The sequence below is a fragment of the Eumetopias jubatus genome, unplaced genomic scaffold (assembly GCF_037043125.1).
Source record: "Eumetopias jubatus isolate StellerSeaLion01/CBP00866 unplaced genomic scaffold, mEumJub1_p1.0 scaffold_3, whole genome shotgun sequence".
NCBI lineage: Eukaryota > Metazoa > Chordata > Mammalia > Carnivora > Otariidae > Eumetopias > Eumetopias jubatus.
Window position 1 is genome coordinate 12,443,548 of NW_028274809.1, and position 21,366 is coordinate 12,464,913.

General features: G+C 46.9%; 1 protein-coding gene and 1 pseudogene across 1 annotated transcript in view; one reads left to right on the plus strand and one right to left on the minus strand.

Annotated features, from left to right (window-relative positions):
* The window catches only part of COL4A4 (collagen type IV alpha 4 chain), a 102,573-nt gene that overhangs the window by 79,176 nt on the left and 2,031 nt on the right, over positions 1-21,366 (plus strand). The window contains exons 37-45 of the mRNA XM_028105283.2: positions 3,882-3,953; positions 5,142-5,270; positions 5,361-5,474; positions 6,714-6,869; positions 8,991-9,098; positions 10,188-10,196; positions 12,878-13,003; positions 18,620-18,736; positions 20,526-20,714. Coding sequence (XP_027961084.2) covers positions 3,882-3,953; positions 5,142-5,270; positions 5,361-5,474; positions 6,714-6,869; positions 8,991-9,098; positions 10,188-10,196; positions 12,878-13,003; positions 18,620-18,736; positions 20,526-20,714 — 1,020 coding nt within the window. The remainder of the gene's footprint in view (positions 1-3,881; positions 3,954-5,141; positions 5,271-5,360; positions 5,475-6,713; positions 6,870-8,990; positions 9,099-10,187; positions 10,197-12,877; positions 13,004-18,619; positions 18,737-20,525; positions 20,715-21,366) is intronic.
* Positions 14,122-17,001, minus strand: LOC148164663 (large ribosomal subunit protein eL31 pseudogene; annotated as a pseudogene).

Consider the following 21,366-nt stretch of genomic DNA (forward strand, 5'->3'; position numbering starts at 1 on the left):
GATTTGTCCTGCCCTTGAATTAGTTTGCATTTATCACATAATTTCACTATGATATGTTATTTAAAAACTAATAGCCAATGACATTGATTAATAGAATTACTCGAAAAATAATCTCCAACCACATCGGAATTCTGTGCTATAAAATAATGAGTTTGTCAAGAGAAGGTGAGGCAATGACTCTGTCAACCCAAATATTCACCCCAGCACACAGACGGATGCTGTAATGGTGCTTCCTGGCCATGCAGTGACACTGTGTCTCTGCAAACTGCCCAATGAACGACAGGTCTTTAAAAACCAAACCAAACCAAACCAAACCATGAATACATTCCTAAAAATGAAAACGTCCACAATATAAATCCATTGTTGCAGTTTATCATGCTGATATAAAAATGAACTGCACTCCAGCAGAAACACTTTGATCTGAGAAACTAAATATTTGAAGTATGTTCTAAATAAGTCAAGGGGACTGATTATCTTGTTTGAACAAACCAGCTGTTGAACTCCAAAGTTGTTTGCTCTGCTGGAATGGGCCATATGGATTCTGAGTCCTGCTTGTGTTCAGTCAGATTTAAACTCTAACTTAAACATATGCTAAAAATGGCTTGATTTGTAGATTTAAGTTAATTTCAAGCACATATGCCCTCTAAAGGGAAGACACTCGGTTCTTCGTTGGGCGTTCATGAGATTGGAATAATGAAAACCTAAAGACAACTGTCTGCTCCATGGCAACAACCATAACGATGTGGATTGGGGTGTTTTGGCTGGTGGCAAGCAAAATGTTTCCTCAGAAATAAAGGCACCTCGAAATGTCATTTATCTGGAAAGAAATGCCATGCATGTTACAGCTGTGGAAATCATGGGAATGTTCTCCCCTCTTCTCCACTGAGAGGAGTGTCCTTCCGGCCCTGCCCCCACAGCACTTACCGCTCCTGAAGTAATTGCCCATTTGTTCTGTCAGGTCAGGGACTGCTTCTCTCGTGCTCTCCATTGTCTTGTCAGCAGCTGTCCCCGAGGACATTTAGGGACAGAAGCTCTGGGGCTTAGGAGACCATGTCTTTATGCTCTTGTGCCTCTCCTCAGTAGGCACTCATGTAGTTTCTGAACTAAAAATCATAGATATCTTATTTCAGAATCTGTTTTGATACATTTTCAACTGTGTTCAACCATTACCTGTAGTTACATGGGTCCCTTTCCCATCGGCTTTCACGTTCGGGTGACCAGCTGTCCGGGTTTGCCTGGGACGGAGGAGTGCCTCAGGATGCCAGAACTGGGCAAGTCCCCCATGCACGGGGACGAGATGGTCACCCCATTAAAGTATAAACCTGTCAAAGGCCACCGGGGATAGAGTAGCATTTTCAGGCTTTAGGACAAAAGAAAACCTCAGTGAGAACCCAGTCTCTGAGTGGGCTGGCTCACTGGGATGGAGGCTGTGATTCCCATTAGGGCTGGAGCAGGAGTTTTGATTCTCTGACTGGGGGGAGCATGCCCTGTCCCATGAGCATAGGGAGGTGCAGCCTTACGTGAAGGGTGTTAAGCAGGAGGACGGCTAGAGAAGTGAATAAAAAAATCCTCATTACCAAGGAATGTGCTTTGTTAGCCTAATTGCCTCTCATCTGCACTGTATATATTTTATGCATGAACAACTTTCTGATTTAGAGATGGGATTGATAAAAAGCTTTCAGTAAAAAGGAAAAATTGCCCTTAAAATCCTACCCAGATGTAGCCGCATTCGATTTAGAAAGATAACATTGGGTCAGATAAGGGTCGGCCAGTTCAACAATGGTGAGGGCCTGGGCCTGTGACAGCCCGGGATCTGGGTGCGTTGATGGGACAATGGAGAGTTGGCAGAAGCTGAGACATTCCACCCCAGCTAAGTCCCCCAAGCCATCAATCTTGGTGGCTTCAGCTGGAGATCAAACACATTGAAATAGCAAAGTGTTCTCAAAAAATTTACTATCATTTCAGATAGATTGCAATAAATATCCAGATTTGGCAGATGAAGAAGGTCTGTGTGTTCTTTTGGTGCAAACTTGAAACACTGACTCATTAAGAGGAAAGAGGATTGAAAAGTAAACTCAGCCAGAACTGTGAAAAGTGGTTAGGAAATAAGAGCTTTAGGAAGAATAAGGGTGCATTACCATTTTTTGGGGGGGTGGTGGAGATGAGAGAATATAGCTCATTTGCACCAATCTAAAGTTTGAGTTTAAAAATAGAATAACTGTCCGTTTCAAGTACTGATAATAAATAAAGAGGAACTAGCTTAGTGTTCTCTCTTTTAGTAAGAGGCCCACAGAGGACTTGCATTAACAAATAGATAATAATTAGCACTTAAATTATTTATACACAAATGGATGCCTCTAACTTAATCAAATCTTATTCCTCCCCTAAATCTACCAAAGAACATGTGACATGCAAATAGACATTGTACCCCCTCCTTCTGACAGCTTTCTCTCCACCCATTCCCAGTGGTAAATTTTCTCCTTCACTCATTCATGCATCCACTCACCCATTCAACCAACACATACTGAACACCGACTGTGTGTCAGGAGACATGCGAAATGGGGGCATGGACTAATAAGACTTAATCTTGCGCTCAGTTAATTTACCCAAGTAATCCAGTCACCCAAAGACTTGCTTGTTGCATGGTGTGGGACAGGCACCAGCAGAAGGGCATCGGGGAGCTCTGTGGGTAGCTGAGGGCCATTTGATGTTTGCTAAGGCATTACGATTGCAAAGGACAGGGATGTGGCCCTAAACTGAGTGACAGGCTGGCTGGCTCTCAGCCTCCGATAAAGATCCACTAATGAATTTGGAAGGTCATCAGGTTTGGCCAGGGGCTGGAGAGAAGATTCTTTCCCCCAAATCAGTGAGACGAGACATGTATGAATCACCTGGCAGAGGACTCAGCTCCCGGAAATGTTCTGTATGTCTCCGTCGTCTGCCTTCTTCCTTTCCTCCCTCTCTCCTTCCCTCTTTCTGGCCCTTGTTTCCTTCCTCTACTCCCTCCCTATAAATCTATACACTTATATAAGTATCTATATGTTATAAATGTATAGATACTTTAAGCATCTATATATTTATGACTCTATAGATTGATAGGTGTTCAGTGTTCACGTAAAGTCAGGCTGGTAGATATCTCCTTGGAGGACTAAACTGATGCCTGGCAGAAAGAGATCATACCTAATTACAGAGACTGGAATGTTCAGTGATCGTTATGAAATAAATTTAGTTTCAGTAAAGAGACATCAGAGTTTGTTTTGAAAGAAGTAGTGGCAAAGAAATAGCGCCAACCAAAGTTGCCCTGCAAGCTTCTTCTTTCTGAGTAGTATGGTACTTGAAGAAAAGTTAGGTAGGCCATGTATTCCCCAGTTTGTCACAGACCCCCACCTGTCCTTATTGTTTTACTACATTTACTTGACTAGATCCCGAGGAAATTAATATCTACACACCATGGTGGAGTGGACAGGTCCTGAGCCTGGGAGGAAGGAGGCCTGGGTTTGCTCTAGTCCAATCTCTTTTCTCTCGTCCAGGATGAGTTCATTGTCATAGAACCGAAGGTCCCTTCCTACACCAAGATTCAGTAATTCTAGATTGTATCTGGATAGAGAGAGAGATGGTCATAAACCAAGAGAAGTATGTTAAAAGCAAAGAAATGTGTTAAGCTGTCTTGCAGAAAATGTCCGTCAAATGAGTGTGTTAAGTAATAACCACTGGCATGGATTTAGCCTTGATAATGACATCTAGATAGTCATGGCTCCCGCCTGGAGAATCTGTCAGTGGCCATCAGCGAATTGTCCCTTGGGTGGTGCCTGTGCCCGGTGGCCGGTGAACTTCAACACTGGGTCTTCCCTGGTGGGTCACAGGCCTGTGATGTGTTTCAGGTCCCTCCGGGTCACCTGGTCTGAACGGCTTGCATGGTTTAAAGGGTCAGAAAGGAGCCAAAGGCGCTTCAGGTAAGAGAAAATCCTTTGCGAAAGATTGAACTGCAGTCAGCAGACTCAGATACTGCTGGTATTCCTTCACTACACAGGATTTGGGGTGCCAAACTAAGAAATTGGCTTAACTGAGAGACACAGTATTGGACTGTTCTTAGTACTGAAGATGACTTCTCTAAAAAGGACCCCTGAGAAAACCCAATTTAAGAAGGAATAGCTGGGTACCAGTGACTTCTGTTGATGTTGCTTGGGATTATCTCTCTGCTAAAAATATTCTGAATAATTGCTTAGGTGGAACTCGATTTTTAAATGTTACAAATAACAGATAGTTGGGAGGTTTTTTCTTTTTGGTATTAAGTATAGTGATGGCAAGTACGACCACGTGGATCTAGTGAGTAGTTTTTGCGCCCCCAATAGGCTGCTGCTTAAACAAATGACCTGAACAAGTTGCTGTCATCTTTGCTATCCCAAACAGGCTAATCACCAACAACCGCATTGGGGCTTGTTGTGGTATTTTAATGTAGTGCTCGTTTTTTTGCTTTAGTGTCTCAGAAAAACAGCCCCCAACCAGACAGGGCAGATGGACTCAGACACCCTCAAGAGGTTTGAGGGTGTTTGGGCAGAGGGTTGGATTGTCGCACCGCCGGGCTTGACGCAGTTGCTGGAGAGAGACAGAATCTTGATACAGTGTGGAAGGCCAAGAATTAATTTAGGTCACATTGGATTCATTTTAGGGGCTCCTCCACATAGCCTGATAAAATGTGTGCCTCCCCCAAGAAACCAGTGATGTTCTCCCGTTTCAGTGTGACCCGCAATGGTTATTTACATGCCAGTTTCCACCTTAAATTTCAAACCAGTGTATTCATAATTCCTTATGGCTGGATCTCATTTGGTTTCACTCTGGGGTAGAGGTTGGAACGTTCATACGCTGTTGTTTTTTTGGTTTTGTTTTAACCGGGGAAATAACCATAAAACAAGCCTATGGCTGACCTGCGGCTGACCTGCGGTGTGGTGGGGCGAAAGAGGGTATGTAACGGCCGACCCAGGGAGAGTTTAAAGCCTTGGGGCCACCACTGCAGCAGGTGGTCGGTCTCAGCACAACCTGCTGGGTCCCTGTCACCCCGTCTGGAAGCAGTTCTTTTCCAGGAGCCACAACAGGGACAAACAGGGAGAAGACGCAGTACTAATGCTGTTTCCCTCGCCAAGGTTTGCACGACGTGGGCCCACCTGGTCCAGTGGGCATACCCGGGCTGAAAGGGGAGACGGGAGACCCAGGGAGCCCGGGAATTTCTCCCCCAGGCCTTTCTGGAGGAAGAGGTCCCCCTGGCTTCCCAGGTAAGATGCAGCATGCTTTGCACCTCTTAATAACTAAATCAGAACCTTCCAAATGTGAGGAGGCTGACATCTGAACACGTCCCTCCCCAGGGAGACCTGGATCCCCTGGTCCTGCAGGTGCCGTAGGAAGAGCTCCTAAAGGGGACATTCCTGACCCAGGTCCCCCCGGAGATCAGGGACCTCCTGGCCCCGACGGTCCAAGAGGTATGAGAAAATCCTGGCAAAGGATGGTGACACTCCCTTCCTTAGATGCTGCCAGCTCCGGAGGGACGTCGGACAGGAGAATGGCAGAGCTGAAGCCCCTTAGCAGCCCTGCCAGGCGGGCGGATGGGGAAGGCGGGAGTGTGGGTGGTGCAGGGATGTCAGGCCCAGCCCGGGCCGGGGCTCTCGGGCACCAGCTCTCTGGGGATGCTCTCTGACCCTCAGCGGGCCTCTGCGGACGCTGGCGCCAGCGCGGTGCTGAGCATGAGGGTGCAGAAGCCTCCGGCCGGAGGGAATCTCAGGCTGCCTGGTGGTCTCCGGCACCGGCCATGAGAACCACCGCCCACCGCCTGCCCCCCCCCCCACCCGCCGCCCTAGCCAGTGTGACTGTGCTGGGACTTGGCACACACACACACACACACACACACACACACACACACACACACAGAGTCTCTTCAAGTGCTGCTCCCAGTACATGTCGTTCCTCTTGGCACTTGGCAGGGATGAAGCCCAGCAAGGCAGTATTTCACAGAGTGGGGTCTGACCGGAGCCGCCCGGGGCCTGGGGCCCGGTGGTGCCGCGGGCTTTTGCAAAGGGCAGACGATCATGTTGCTAATAGCTCCCAGAGCTCCTTCAGACAGACCCAACCCACTGCCTTTATAGCTTTAGGGTTTTGGTCAGGGTGGGCTAAAAGATTATGGGATTCTGTTTGATGCTGGGAAAAATTAAAATGCTCAAAAATACCCTAGGCAGTGTAGAAGCTAAGTAGGAGTAGAATTTGGGCTCATTTCCTGGGTGTAGACCCCTGTTTTCAAATAGGATTAAATATTTAATTAAGTGAATATTCCTTTTCCATCAGCCAGATTTTGCTCAAAAGCCTGTCATCTATGTGTGTGTTCGCCTGTCCATCCATCCTTCTACCTATCATATTAAAGCAGTGGGATGACTATGCAGAGAAAAGCCGTAAACCCCTGCTTCCAAAAGGGCTGGCTTGGAAGGGAAGGAAGGCTTTCTGTAGGCTCATTTGTCTAACAGTTACTAACACCATTTCCACCGTCTCCCAGCTTGGGGGCTCCGTGAGACAATCCCTGTTTCACTTCTGATATTGGTGACTCTTTTATTCTTCTGATTCCCTCCATCTCTTGCTTGCATTCAGTTACTTTTCTTAAGGAGCTCTCAGGTAGACTGCAGTCACCTTTGTCTTTGACTGAAAGAAACTTTTTGCCTCCTCCCTGTGGTTAGGAGTGCCCGGGCCCCCAGGACCCCCTGGGAGTGTCGACCTTCTGAAAGGGGAACCAGGAGACTGCGGTCTGCCGGGGCCTCCTGGTCCCCCGGGCATGCTCGGCCCTCCAGGACAAAAAGGCTTCCCAGGATGTGATGGAAAAGATGGCCAGAAAGGTAGGAAAGCACCTTGTTCCTTAAGTAGTGCCTGAAGACTTTTGTTATCTTGCCCTTCAGGGTCTGGGGTTCTGCACCCCTGGGAGGTAACTTCATTTCCTATGGTTGTAGTCACTGCATTTCCAAAGGCCCTGACTTTCCCAAAGAGTCCTCAAGTTTGGGGAACAGTTGGACAAGTGAAAAGAAGAAACACGAGCTCATCTTCAGCCCCTAATAACATACTTTAGATAATCTTCTAGACCAGAACTAACAACAGAAATAAAACACAAGCTATGCACGTAATGAAAAGGCATGGTAGCCCCATTTTAAAAAGTAAAAAGAAATAAGTGACATGAACTTTCATATTTCCCTTAACAGAATATATTCAAATATTCTGCATTAGCTTATCATCGTTGATATAAATTACAAGTGCAATGACCAGGGCTGTTTTACAAACTAGTCCCTCTCCCAGCTAAGACACTCCTCCTCCGCGGCTTTGAAGCCTGGTTCGAGTCTCATGCATACAGGACAACCCAGTTTGGACGTGCCAATTTCAAGTGTTGAGTAGCCACAATGCGGTTCGTGGCTTCTGTACTGGACAGTTCAATTTTAGACTGCTGACCTTGCTCTTTTATTTTCATGAGAGAGTCTCCTTATTGGATTCCCCCAATTTTTAAAGCCAAATATTTTTTAATTCACTTTTGCCTCACTGCTAATATTTGGGGATGTTAGCTTTTGGTCACCAGGTTTCAGAGAATTATTCAGTTCATAGAACTTTTTTGTTGAAAATGGACCAATAGTTACCATTTTATTCCTTATGTCATAGATAAGGAAGCTGGATAGAGAAGCAACTGTCAAAGTCAGCCCAATAACTGGCACTCTGCCTGACTTCTGAACCGAATGTGAAATAAAGCAAAAGATTAGGGCAAAATGAAGATCAAAATTACCACAAGGCTGCCATGACTACAGTGCAAATGGCATCCCTGTAATGGTGCAGTGCACTACCTGCACAACAGTACACAACAACCCTCTTCAACTTTATTAGCAATAAAATCAATTTTAGAGAACGTGGTTTATATTTGCAGGTATGTGGGCTTCCAATTATCGAACCCCAGAATTGGATAAACATGCAAGCATGCTGGTCACCAAAGGGAAGGAGGAGGCTAGCTATATATAACCTTGTTCCTTTCCCAAATAGACACTCCTTCTTCCCAGTTGCTACTCTGGAGAATGAACCTCCACCTGGAAATATTCTTCAGGGTTGGGAAAATGGTATGCAGTATAAGTAACAGCGACCTAGAAAAGGATATACAAGGACTTAGAAGTATTGATGAAACCACTAAGCATGCTCCTTAACTCCCATTCCAGTGGGCATATGGTCCAAAGAGTGTTTACCTGTGGAAAGGAGGAGGGATTTTCTTCGTTTTACCTTTTCAGACTTAAACTGGGAAATATTTGGTCTAGTCCACAAACATTTATTAGGTACCTGCAGGAATATAACAGAGAGCAGGTTTAAACAGTCCCCACTCATACTCGGTGTAGAGTTTCATCGTGGAAGACAGACATTCACACTAAAGGACCCATCAATAGGAACTGAGGCAGGTGCTCCGGGTAAGGGACACTCTTCTGTGACAGCACATCAAGAGCAAGTGGAGTTGGGTTGGGGTCCCAGAGAGGGTTTCCCCAAGGAAGTGAGGCTTGGTAGGCATAGAAGAAGAGAAGGAACCGCACGCGTGAGGCGCTGAGTGCATGGCGGGGCTGAAACAGGAGATTGTGAGGAAGAGAGGCAGGAGCTCAGGACCAGGAGGCACATCGCCCCACATGGCCAAGCCCGTCCCCTATTTTCCCTTCACTCCCAGTCCTCTGTCTCCAGAGAAAGTTCAGGGTGACAGGGCTTTTCATTCTATTTTAGTCTTGTCTTGATCATGAAACCATTTTCCTTACTCCTTTTGGCGGACTCTTGTGTTTCCTTCAGACAGAAGCAGCTCTTAGCTTTACTGAAAAAGTGAGAGGCTCCTCTGGATTCTAAGGCTGGCTTTGCCCTGAATTTTGTTGGGGGTGAATCTCTGAGTTCAGTCCACCTGACTGTCACTGTCTTGATATTGCTCGATTCCAGTGCCCCTTTCTTTATGTTCTTTTTAGGACCAAAAGGATTCCCAGGGCTGCGGGGGCCAGAAGGACTTCCTGGGCTCCCCGGGGAGAAGGGTTTACCTGGCATTCCAGGCAGACAGGGGCACCCCGGTCTTCCAGGTAAGCTCCTCATGCCTAATGATCTCACCCAGCAGCCTACAGACAGCCTTTTGTTTCAATATTTACTGTGAGGGTCGACTTGAAGCAAGTCTCAAATTGCCTGCAATTCCTAATGAGTTAAGCTGTATTTATTTCAGGCCTCACTACACAACCTTATGTTTGGTAAACTTATTTAATAAAATTAAATAAAAATATTTATTATTAGAATGAGTAAGTTTGCAGATTAGGAGCTGATTTTACAGAAACATTTCTGAGTTAAATAAATCTGTGTTTCCCTCACACAAGAGGCAAAGGCTGATTTGATTACTGTATGGGAGGACCATATTCACTTCTCTCCCTGAATTCCCACTGATTTTCCTAGATGTTTTATTTAACTTTTTTTGTAAAACACATTAGTTCCTACAAAGACAAAAAGGCTGTTCAATTTAAGCTCAGTCGACAGCATGTTTTCAACATAGGGTCAAAATAAGCCAATGAGAAGTTGGAAGGGCAAACAGACATGTGTATTTGAGATTGGCAGAAGTAATATCTTTTGAGATCCTAAACCAATATTACGGTAATGTGGTGTCAGTTCAGAATATTTTGCAATCTCCTAAATTAGTGCTTTAGTCCAAAGAATAAATAAATTGCACTGCTTTATGATGGATCAGAGAACGACACGACAAACAGCTTATACTTGGATTCGTCTCATGTTTCCTTTCTGTGCATAACCTATAAAACTTGGCTAAATAATATGAAATTTTCAGAAGCCTGCCTATAGAACAGAATTTCTATATATGTAAAGTTAGGGTGTATTTGCTGTAAGAAATCAACTCATTTTATATTGTACAAGAGAGCTTCATTTTGCGTTTTTCTAGATGTGAAAGCTCTATTATTAAGTCAGAGCTGTTCTTGTCAGTAACATTGATGTGGACTTAGTTATGTAAATAAGATGCTGTCATTTTGCTCATCACTAATGCCATCCTCAGGTTATTATGTATATTCTCAAATAACCCATGTCACCTTCGTCCTAACTGACAAATTTAAAATCTCTTTCCACCATACGAAAATCGTTGTGTGGCTTCAATTTTTGACTTTGGATCGCTCCAGGTCCCAGAGGTAAGCGCTTTTATAAAATTAGTAATTTCCTCTAAATCTGGCTTCTATTTATTTCTATACTAGCCTTTTTCACTGTACTTGTGAGTTATACTTTTTACATTTTCATAGATGGGATGCTGTAATTATATGAGGTGTCAGTGCCCTTACTTCCTCATTACAGATATGGTAACCACATATTAGAGCATTCTAAAGCCGAGTCTCATTATAGGTTGTCAGGGTGGAGTAGACACTCAGCTTATATAATTTCAATTCAGGCACAGAGTGTGAGTGTTTTCTCTGTCAAATGCTACAGCACATACCCATGTACATTTCTTTTATAAATTCTACAATATAAATACATAGAACATCCCTAAGATAAGTATCAACAACCTGAAAAGATGGGTCCTTCACACCCAGTAAGGGGCTGTGACAAGGTTCTCCCATAACATCGAAGTCCATTTCCAAGGAACAAATTTCTTTGCGTGTTACAATGAAAATGCTGTTATTCTTTTCAACTAAGTATTCACCACAATGCAGAAACAACATATTATTTCATGTCTGGGGTTTCCAAAGAGACTAAAAAGAGTTTCTTAAAAGAAAAAAAGAAACTCAATGAGTGTACACATTTTTGTTCTTTCCAGGCATCTCTTTATTAACCCTAATGAAAATTTGCCCTGATTGCAGGGTCCTTACACAAGAGACACTTTGGCCCCTTTCATTCAGCTTCTGGTTTATTAAAAAGTAAAGAAAAGCAAAATCAGAATTTAAAAAGAATCCTACTATTTTAAATGTTTCTATTTAAAAATTACAGTTGCAGGATGCCTGGGTGGCTCAGTTGGGTAGGTGTCTGCCTTAGGCTCAGGTCATGATCCTGGGGTCCTGGGATCGAGTCCCGCATCAGGCTCTTTGCTTGGTGGGGAGCCTGCTTCTCCTTCTGCCTGCCACTCCCCCTGCTCATGTGTGCTCTTTCTCTGCCAAATAAATAAATAAAATCTTTTAAAAAATAAAAATAAAAATTAGTTTCATATTTAATGTTTCCACTTCCGTCCTTTTAGTGTCTCTCTGTGTTTGCATATATAAACTCATTTGAAGATAACATTAGAATCCTAACTATGAAGCACCAGCCAAATGCCTACCTTCCCCCCCCTCCCCGTTCCCTTACCTGCTTCCTTTGCTCCACCAGAATCCACAAGGTGATTCAGGGAAAATAGGAAATATTCATATGCATCTCCCTCAAGTCACCGAGAGTGGAAAAGCCACATTTTACATTAAACTGTATGTACTGTAAAAATAAACGTATTTTTATACAATATTTTATAAGAGATTAAATTCCAAACAGCTGACAAGGGTTCAAGTCTGTTTTTTTTTTTTTTAAAGATTTATTTATTTATTTGAGAGCAAGAGAGAGAGGATGAGCTGGAGGAGAGAGAGAGAGAGAGAGAGAGAGAGAGAGAGAGAGACTCCTCAAGCAGGCTCCCCACTGAGCGTGGAGCCAGATGCGGGACTCGATCTCAGGACCCTGAAATCATGACCTGAGCTGAAATCAAGAGCCGGACGCTCAACCAACTGAGCCACATGGGTGCCCTGGGTTTGAGTCTGTTTTGCACAGACATACTAACTACCGTGTCGCCTACGTTGTCACTATGGCCAGATTTTCTACAGTTTTCTTGCTGCCTAGTCACTGCTGTTCTTACACTTACTTTGCACATTTGCATGAATTTTAAGAAAACCACAACTGATAAGCAGTGTGTTTTTAAAATATGTTGTATTTCTTGAAATTCATCATGCGGATGTGAAGAGTTCTGTAGGCCTTATGGTGTCCTGGTTACGGGCACAGGTTTGGACCCAGGCCATCTTTGATTTAATCTAGACTCTGCCACGTGTTAACTCTGTGACCTTAGATATGTCACTTATTTACCTGAGCCTGGGTTTTCTTACCTGTAATACTCTAATAATAGCAGCACATTCACACGCAGCCTTGTTGGGAGCCTTTCATTGTAAAGCACTTAGCATGGGACCTGGTACGTGATAAGGCATTCAAGAAGTGTTAGCTGTTATCATTATTGGTTAGTGTTATTATGATTTCTTTTCCCTTGTGGAGTATTTGCAGGGTGACTGAATGAAGCTTTAGGAAAAAATATCTTAAAAGATGTGAACATAACCAAGAAGGAAAAACACACAAACCTTTAGAGCAGTGATTCTCCAGTAAGATCTGCAGATCCGCACCGTTAGCCTCACCCGGGAACAAGTTACACTATCCCAGACCTATGTGCTCAGAAGCTCTGGGCTCTGACCAGCCGGCCAGATGATTGTGATGCGCTAAAGTCAGAACTAGAGCTTCTTAGCGCTGAACAGTGAGAGAGCCCTGGCCGACACTGGAGTCATCCGGGGAGCTCGCCCACTGCTACCCGTGACCGGCGCCCGAAGACCGGAAACCAGTGAGGGTCGCCAAACTACTGCTGCCCCAACCAGCCTTCACTGTTCTGTTCTTGTCTGGCTTCCTCTGAGATCTCACTCACTCACTCACTCACTCAGTCGTGTATTTAACACAGTGCTTTCTACAAGTTTCTCACGCGCCCCCCAGTGAACAGAAGTCCCGTTTTCATGGAGCTTATTTTGGGCTGTTGAACACTGTGGAGGGGGCAGAAGGAGCTTGTTCGTAAGGTTGGAATCTGTCACACAAGTGGTGATTGCGATTTCAGGTGAACCAGGGCCACCTGCTGATGCGGAGTCCTGCCCCCGAATCCCTGGGCTCCCTGGGGCACCGGGCCCGAGAGGACCAGAAGGGGCCTTGGGGGCCCCTGGAGCAAGAGGGCCCCCAGGACCAGGTATGAGGCTCATGCCGGTTGTTCATTATCTGCATCAGGTGCTGCTGGAAGGAAAATCTAGGTGTCTTGCTATGTAGATTTTAGCACGGAGCCGAAACACCTCGTGAGTAGGAAGCAATGTAATCTCCTTCCTCTTACACACTTTCCTACATTTCTTCCAAGGTTTGATCAGGTCCTCACTGGATCGGCACAAGCCTACTATTTTTATTTTGAACTCCTACTTGAGTCTCTCCTACGTGGGCAGCTTTGGGGCACGAGGTTTTGAAACCTCTTATACGACAGAGCAGATGCTCTATTAATAGTCATTAATAGCTGTTGACTTGATTTTGAACCACAGACACTTGAACTGAGGCTCAGTGGAGCAGAAACAGCCTAGGAGAAGGGGGGAAGGAAATGTCTCGCTTGGAGGAAGGACAGAGAAAAGGGGAAGGGTCGTTCTAAATTATAGTCACGACTGGACTGTTCATTTAATTGATTTGCTCATTGCTCATTGTCAGGGTAGCAGGATCCTTATTTGAGCACTCCGACCAAACCATTCCTTTAAACACTATCTTCCAGATGCTTTATTTTCTCTTCACAGATCCCCATCACACTGGTCACTGACAAAGAAATTAGGGAGTCCAGGCTGGTCAGCTCAAGGTCACTGATCTCTTCAGACCAATTGGCAGTGCCCGGGATTCTAGATAGCCTGTGTGCAAATTACCCGAGGAGGCAGGAGGCCATTCTCTTTCCTGGTTTCCCACTGCCCAGGTGTGGCCTTGGATCTTTCTGGTTCGGGGACAAAGGAATTGGAAATAGAACTTGAGTTTTGCATCACCTGTGTGTGTGTGTGTGTGTGTGTGTGTGTGTGTGTGTGTGTGTGTGTTTCCCCAAAGCCAAATAGCTAAGGACCCAAAAGAAACCCCCTCTGCTGGTGTCTGAGTAGTTGTTGGGTAGCTTCCAGAGCCTGGAGCCTCCCTCAGATTGGTGGGGTTTGTCCATTAACAGCGTGGGGGACACTGGGAAGTGAGCATAGGTCTTTGTCCCTCACTGCATGGATCAAGCTCTCCATCCGTCAGAATCACTCGTCACTCAACCTATTTTTTTTTTTTTTGCGGTTTTATACCTTTATTTGACAATCAGCGATTAGTTCTCATCCGCATTAACTGTGGATTTTTGAAAGTGGTGACAGGTACATAGGCGACCAGTGTATAGAGCTTGTTTGGTGAAACTTCATCCTCGTTACGTTTTCTGGACAACGGCACACGGATACGGTATGGAACATTCCTTATTCCTTTGGCTCAGACAGCTTTGTTGAGCCCAGTGTCAATGCGCACATCTGGAGTTCCCATCTCCTTCATGGCAAATTTCCGGATCTCTCTGAGTGCCTGAGGGGCACGCTTCATGAAACCCACTCCATGGATGCGCTTGTGAATGTTGATGGTGTATTCTCTGGTCACTACCTCGTGGATGGCAGAACGGCCCTTCTTCTTCTTGCCACCCTTCTTTGCGGGAGCGATTCTGCTGGGCCCTGGTTGGAAAGGAAGCCACTCAACCTACTTTTCAAACCAACCCCCTTGTTATATATACAGTTGCAACTGATTGTTGCCCCGCCACACACACACACACACACACACACACACACACACACACACACACATACACACAGATACACACCGCTTTAAAAAATCCACTTTCAAGCAGACGATATGGCCAGTACTGGGGTTCTGCAAATTTATTTCAGTCAATACTTCCAGATGCTCTGCACTCTTTAGAAAGTATGGTACTAGGTGTTGTGGGCAATACAAACATGAGTAAGATGTATTTTTCCCCCTCCAGTGCCTCACAACCTCATGGCAGAAATAGCTGGCTGAACATAAGTAACTCTAAATAATGGGAGTTCCTAGTCTGTGTGTTTGAGGAGTTTCTGGCAAAGGCCTGAGGACAGTGGGATAGGAGAGGTGACCTTTAGTGTGGAGGGCTGCAGGACTGCTGAGCCTTGAGGCAAGAGCTGGCCTTTGAACAGAGCCTGTAAGGAGAGATGGGGCTTTGAGGAACCAGACTTCCCAACAGGGAGATGGCGGGGGCACGGGTGGGGTAGGTCAGTTGCATCCTTGCTACTCAAAGTGTGGTCCGAGGACCAGTGGGCACTCAGGCACAGACCCACCAAGTTAAAATCTGCAGTTTGACAAGATCCCAGAATATTTATATGTATATTCAAGTTTGAGAACCCCTAGCCATATTATATGAGTGCTGTCCTTAAAAGAGTCGGCTAAGAGCAACACCATCCCTAGCGACTCAGTCCTCGCTATGGAGGGGCTGGAAACGAGAGCAATGCCTCCTCCCAGACCAATGGGATGCAGAGGGAGGCAGACCCCGAGGGTCAGTGTTTTGGAAAAGCTCCCCAGATGACCCGCCGCTGCCCCCAATAACAGTTGAGACCAGTTGGGCGGTTGGGCTCACCCATTGTGGTGGCTTTGGAAAAGAACCAAAGAAAGTAGCTGAGAAGAAAAAAACAAATGGGCAAATAGTTATCTTGGGCACATTCAGGATTCTCTGTCGATAGATTGTGGGCTTCTGAAAGAGGGCTGACAGGCGATGCTACATGGGCCCAGCTGCTACCAATCACCTGTCATCTCTCATTCTGCCCAACTTGGGGTTGGATGGGCTTATCTGGTTGCAGGTGGCCTCAGAAGGTCTTCTCTGGCTCCCTGTGCCCTCTCCTTATTGATGTCACTGACCCTGCCCGCTGGCAGTGGGGACACCTGAGGCCACCGTTGCGCCACAAAATGTGACTGTTATGTTAAAAAAATAAAAAAAAAGACAAGTGCACAGCCCTTCCCGCAAGGGGCCACCCATTGGTCTCACAGCGGTGCTGCGCTGCTCCTTGGCTCAGCTTCCCTGGAGCGCCTTTCTGCCCTCCCCCCAAGCACCCACTCCCACGCCAGTGTTCCCTTCTGGCTCCCTCTTCTCTGATACGGGCCTCCAGCTCTTGCTATAAAGGACCCTCTTTGCCTGCAGTATATTCCTTGGCCCCCTTCCCCTGCCTGTTTCTCCTGGTCACCCTGGATACATCGGCCACACTGTCCAGTTGCTGAAAAGCAACAAGTCTATCCTGAGGGTCCAAAGCGGCTGAACCCTGACTGACTTGGGTTATCTTCAGGGCATGCGGCTTGTCATCTGTCTTCTCCTGAAGGTGATTCTTTCAGCTCTGTGTTGGGTGTCGTATGTGCCGCCCCCGGGGTCGGTTGCGAAGGATCGGCTGCCACTGGGAAGGGCCACCTCCACTTCAAATGACATTGTTGGCTTCTTCTTGTTTTCCCTTCCGAACCTCTTTCATTGCTAAGCTGATTTTGTAACCTGGTGCTGTAGCCGAGATCTAGACAGAAAAAAACAAAGTTCTGGCTCTTTCCTGCCCAGTGTGAGTGGGTAACAGCCACACTAAATATAATTTGTTTCTGTTAAGAGTCCTCCACCATGGAAGGCCTCCAGTTTTTCTGCTCTCACGTCTCTTTGATCTATAAAACTTTTCCTTCCCCGGGGGGCCCTCAAAGGCTGGAGCTTCCTGGGATGAACACAAAGGTGGTTTCCATATCAGTCTGAACTGTTACTGCCTAATGGACATCCCCACATCCTGTTAGAGTGTGTTTAATCTTCAAGTCATCATGTGACGCTCTCCGAGGAGGTAATCCATCAAACACTGGAGAGCTTTTAGATGTAGCTCTAGTCCTTAAAACAAGTTCCAAGTGGAGAACAAGTCTACATAGGGAAAGCTGTAGGCACACAACTCGGTTAACAAAAGCCTTCCTTCCTATCTCTGGAAATTGCCTGACAATTTCTCCAAAGGGAGCAAAGCCTATATTTCAACATCTGGTGGAGGAGCTCTTTCCCCAGATCGACAGTGATCCTGCTGCACTTTGATATTTCAGGAAGATGCCTGCGGCCTTTTCAATGATCAGCCCGTTTGTTGGCTTGTCAGCGCTTGGGCAGCCCTTTCCAGAATAGCACAGTGGCCCCATGTTGCAATCATCTCGTGGGGTGGGAGAGATAAAAGAATGCTCTGAGCTCACCATCAGGGCCCTGTGTTCCTTCCAAAGTAACGGATGTTCTCTTTGAAGCTGGTGGCAAGGGATATGCCAGCCAGCACACGGCAGCCCCCCCCGGAAAGAGGTTTCTGCCCGGTTACTGGAAAGGAGAGGGCATCTCTCACCCAGATGGGGAGAGGGAGAGGTTTCCTTTCTCACTTACTGACTGATGATCATGGACAGAATGCAGTCCAGGAACTGCATGGCAATCCAAGAGAGTTTGTTTAAAACCCAAGGAAGCAGAAAGTGAAATGACGGCACCCCCAAAGCCAGGCATACTGGGGATACCAGTGTGGGATGTGGAGGGGACGGACTGGCTGGTGGTGGGGAGACAGGAGGTTTGCACAGGACACTCTCAAGCAGGCAATATTAGAACAGGATTTCAAAAGCGGTGAGGTTTGGAGGGGCATGCATTTCAAATGGCTGTAAGAGGAGGTTCTGTGGGAGACGGGAAACCGAGTGGGACATCCCGCTAATCACCCGAGCATCCAGTCCTCCGCTCTCAACCCTCAGGTGGCTCCCCACTCCCTTGAAGAACAAGTCCAAGAGTGAAAACGTGAGCCCTCTCTGACCTCATGGTTCGTTTTAGGCTAATTCGTGGCAGAGAGAAAGAACAGAGAGAGTGGGAAAGGGAGAGAGAAGAACAGGTAGAAACCAGAACCCTTGGCGGAGGGGGGGCTAGTAATGCAGGGAATTCAGGCTAATGGCAAAACACTCCACCACAGGCAAGGACCCTATCTGCTACTCATGAGAGGGGATTGTGGCTAATGATTTGATGCCTCGGACATAAGTAACCAAACACTTAACCCCTCAAGTATCAGTGTGACTGCTGCCAGGCCCCCAGTTTATGTCCTCCAGGGGGCGCACCTGAGCTCCACAGCTCGTCATGAAGCTGGCTGGTGGCTGATGGCACAGCCTGGGCCCTAGCCCTGCCTGGGCGCGGTTCCTCAACAGGCAGGACCAGCTCTGTCACCTTTCTGAGCCTCATTCTCCCCACTGGCAGGCTGGTATACGAGAGCGCCTGGTCATGTGGCTGTTGAGAAGACCAAATTGGCTAAGCCACGTAAAGGGTGGTACCTCCCACCTTGTGAACCCTCAATTATTATTTTAAAAAACCGCTGCTCTTGTCTTGCTCCAAATGTAACTTGACTCCCAACTGAATCCTATTAAGTTTTACTTATTCCTCCACTCAGCTTTCTTAAAAAAATCATTATTAAGGATAATATTTAATTATAGACGTCATATATGTTCGATATAAAAAAAAGTAAATATACAAGAATCTGAAGAAACGTGAAGACCTCTCTTACAACATCTCCCTGGTCTGGCTCCAAATCCTGGCTCTGCCCATGACTGGCTTATTACTTAAGCAAATGGCTTGATCTCTCAGAGCCTAATGACCCCACCACCAAGCCGAGATGGGACAATCCGAACTCCATGTATCTGGGACGACGACGTGAGCGAATGCAGTGTAGTCCGAAGGGGGAGCCCCGGGCTGGAAGGGCTAGCCGGTGTCCTGCTGTTCTCACCGATGCTGTCGTGAACTCTCGTGCAGGGTGCAAAGGAGAGTCTGGGCCGGATGGCAGGAGGGGTGAGGATGGACTCCCAGGGTCCCCTGGGCCTCCTGGAAGCAAAGGGGACACAGGAGAAGCCGGCTGCCCTGGAGTACCAGGTAAGCATTTCCAGCTTCTCTTCCGTTCGTTGACACCACAGATCTGGGAACTGTGCATGAGATCCCTGGCTCTCAAGCGGCTTCCCAACCTGATCCTATTAAAAGCATTTGCCTTAGATGCACACTCACCAGGTATTGGGGAGGCAGAAGCAGCAAGAGGGGAACAGGGTGAATCCCCCACGTTCTGACTGATCCTCAGCCATCAAAAAGATGAGTCAAGGCCTTCTCCCCCCGTTTAGTATTTCCCCAAACCACTATGCATTACCATAAAAGACTCAGCCTTTCCCAAGGTAAGCCTGGCATTGTGTGTGATGGCCACTGAGAGGCTGTGAGGCAGGTGAGGGTGGCAGCGGCGTTCTCACCCTCCACGACCGGCTGGATCACTTGGCCTCAGTTTTCTGAGTTCCCTTCATCGTGTTGCACCACTGTGGAGGCATTTATATAGAATACAAGGCTCCTTCTTAAGAAAAAAATTGGGGAGTAGGCATTGGGTGAGGAGAGATGTAAGACATGACAGATTAGTGATTTGAAATATAACGTGCCAGGTACCATTGCTGGACACTCGGGACCCAAAGGCTCCCACGTACAGTCTCATCTTCGCGGAGGGCCTCCCAGGTTGTTACTGAGGAGTGAAGGGGGCTGGTGATGTCTGTAACAAAGTGGAGCCTACGACTCAGCCTCAGCCAGTTGCTGTGTGTAGAGGGGAGAGTTCCATGCTGCCTACGCTCTGCTTTCCAAGTCCAAGGCCCCCGCCGTGCAGTCAGGACTGGTCAAACGAAACAGGGGATCAGGCCAGATCCAGTGCACAAGCTACCATGTTGTAGCCTCCAGTTTACAGTATAGACTGGGGGAGCCTGCCAGTCTTCCAGAAATGAGTTTAAAAAAAAAATAAACAACTTTTGGTTTCCCCTTTGCTCTCGGCAGTTAGAAGTAGCCATTGGCTTCCTTCAGTGGGCCAGCCCCTTAGAGATGCCACAGGAGACAGACCCTGCTCGCATTGTGCAGAGCTACTCATTTCCCACCTGCTGGCAAGAATGCCAGAACTAGGGCTTCCTTCCTCCTCCCTGCCTCCTAAAAGAAGGTCCAGGTGGTACATGTGGGTCCCAATCCCTTGCCTTTCCCAGACATGCCAGAACTGTGGGAGAGGTCTGGGAGGGGTAAGGACGACCCGCTTTGACAATCACCAGGCTCCCAGTCCAGTCTGAGAAGGTCACACATATCTGGGAGGTCACACGGCAGGGGTGACGCCACCCCATCTTTTTCTTCTCAGCATTTATCACTTCCTAACACATTTTATGGTTTGTCATTTCTCTTGTTCAAGTACAATGTAAGCTCTAGGAGGGCAGGGAGTTTTGTCTGCTCACTGTCTTTTTTTGTTTTGTTTTTTGTAGTTTCAAGTTCTTATTTAAATTCCAGCTGGTTAACATGCAGTGTAACATTAGTTTCAGGAGTAGAACTTAATGATCCATCACTTGCATGTAACACCCAGGGCTCTTCCCAACAAGTGCTCTCCTTAATCCCCATCGGCCATTTAACCCATCCCCCCTCCACCTCCCCTCCCGAATCTGTTTTTATGCTAAATTAATCTGACCACCTGGGAGATGCTTGGAATAAATACTTGCTGAGTGAGTCGTTTGTATATATTGCGCTCCTGTCAGGGGCCATTCCTGAGAACGGCCCTGTCATGCTCCTCTCTGCTCCCTGAGTGCTCAGAACGGAGGTGCTCAGAAGTGCTCGTTAAAACAACCCCCTTAACCTGCCTCCATTTTTTTTTTCTTTATTCCTCCAGGCCCTCCTGGGCCCCTTGGGGACCCTGGGCCCAAAGGGTTTGGGCCTGGATACCTCAGTGGCTTCCTCCTGGTTCTCCACAGTCAGACAGATGGCGAACCCGCCTGCCCCGCGGGCATGCCCAGGCTCTGGACGGGCTACAGCCTCTTATACCTGGAGGGACAGGAGAAGGCGCACAATCAAGACCTTGGTACGTGTGGAGCACGTGGTCACCCACGTCCATCGCTTAGGAGGACGGCTTTTGGGTTAATTTAACGGACTCGTCAACATCTTCAGTGATCACTCCTCTCCCGTGGAGTTTTTTTCTCCTGAAACAATCACGCTAATTGCCAGGGAATTCTATGAAAGCAGTGATCCTGTGGGGCACCAGAGCAGCTCAGTCTGGCTACTGTAGTTATCATCTGGCTACTGACTCATTTTTAAAAAATGATCCTTCCTCAGCAGGTTAAATTTAACTCATATAAAGTGCAGTTGCTACCTCCAAAAGTATACTATTTAATCAGGCCATGGTCAGTTCCTGTGTTTACATGTCAAATGGTGCATCCGTAGCGGCCGGGGAGGGGGTTAGATGATGTGCGATTAGCCAGCACCAGCTCCCTGCCCCACTCCAACTGGTTTTTTAAATTATAGAACTTGATTTTGGGAGTCATCCCTTGGTGCTGCTTGTCTATTTTCTTTTTATTTGGGAGAGTATGCACAGGCATGCATGGGAGTCAGGCGAGGGGCAGAGGGAGAGAAACTCAAGCTGACTCCCCGCTGAGCTGGGAGCCTGACATGGGTTGATCCCAGGACCCTGAGACCAGGACCTGAGCTGAAACCAACTCAGTTAACTGACTGAGCCA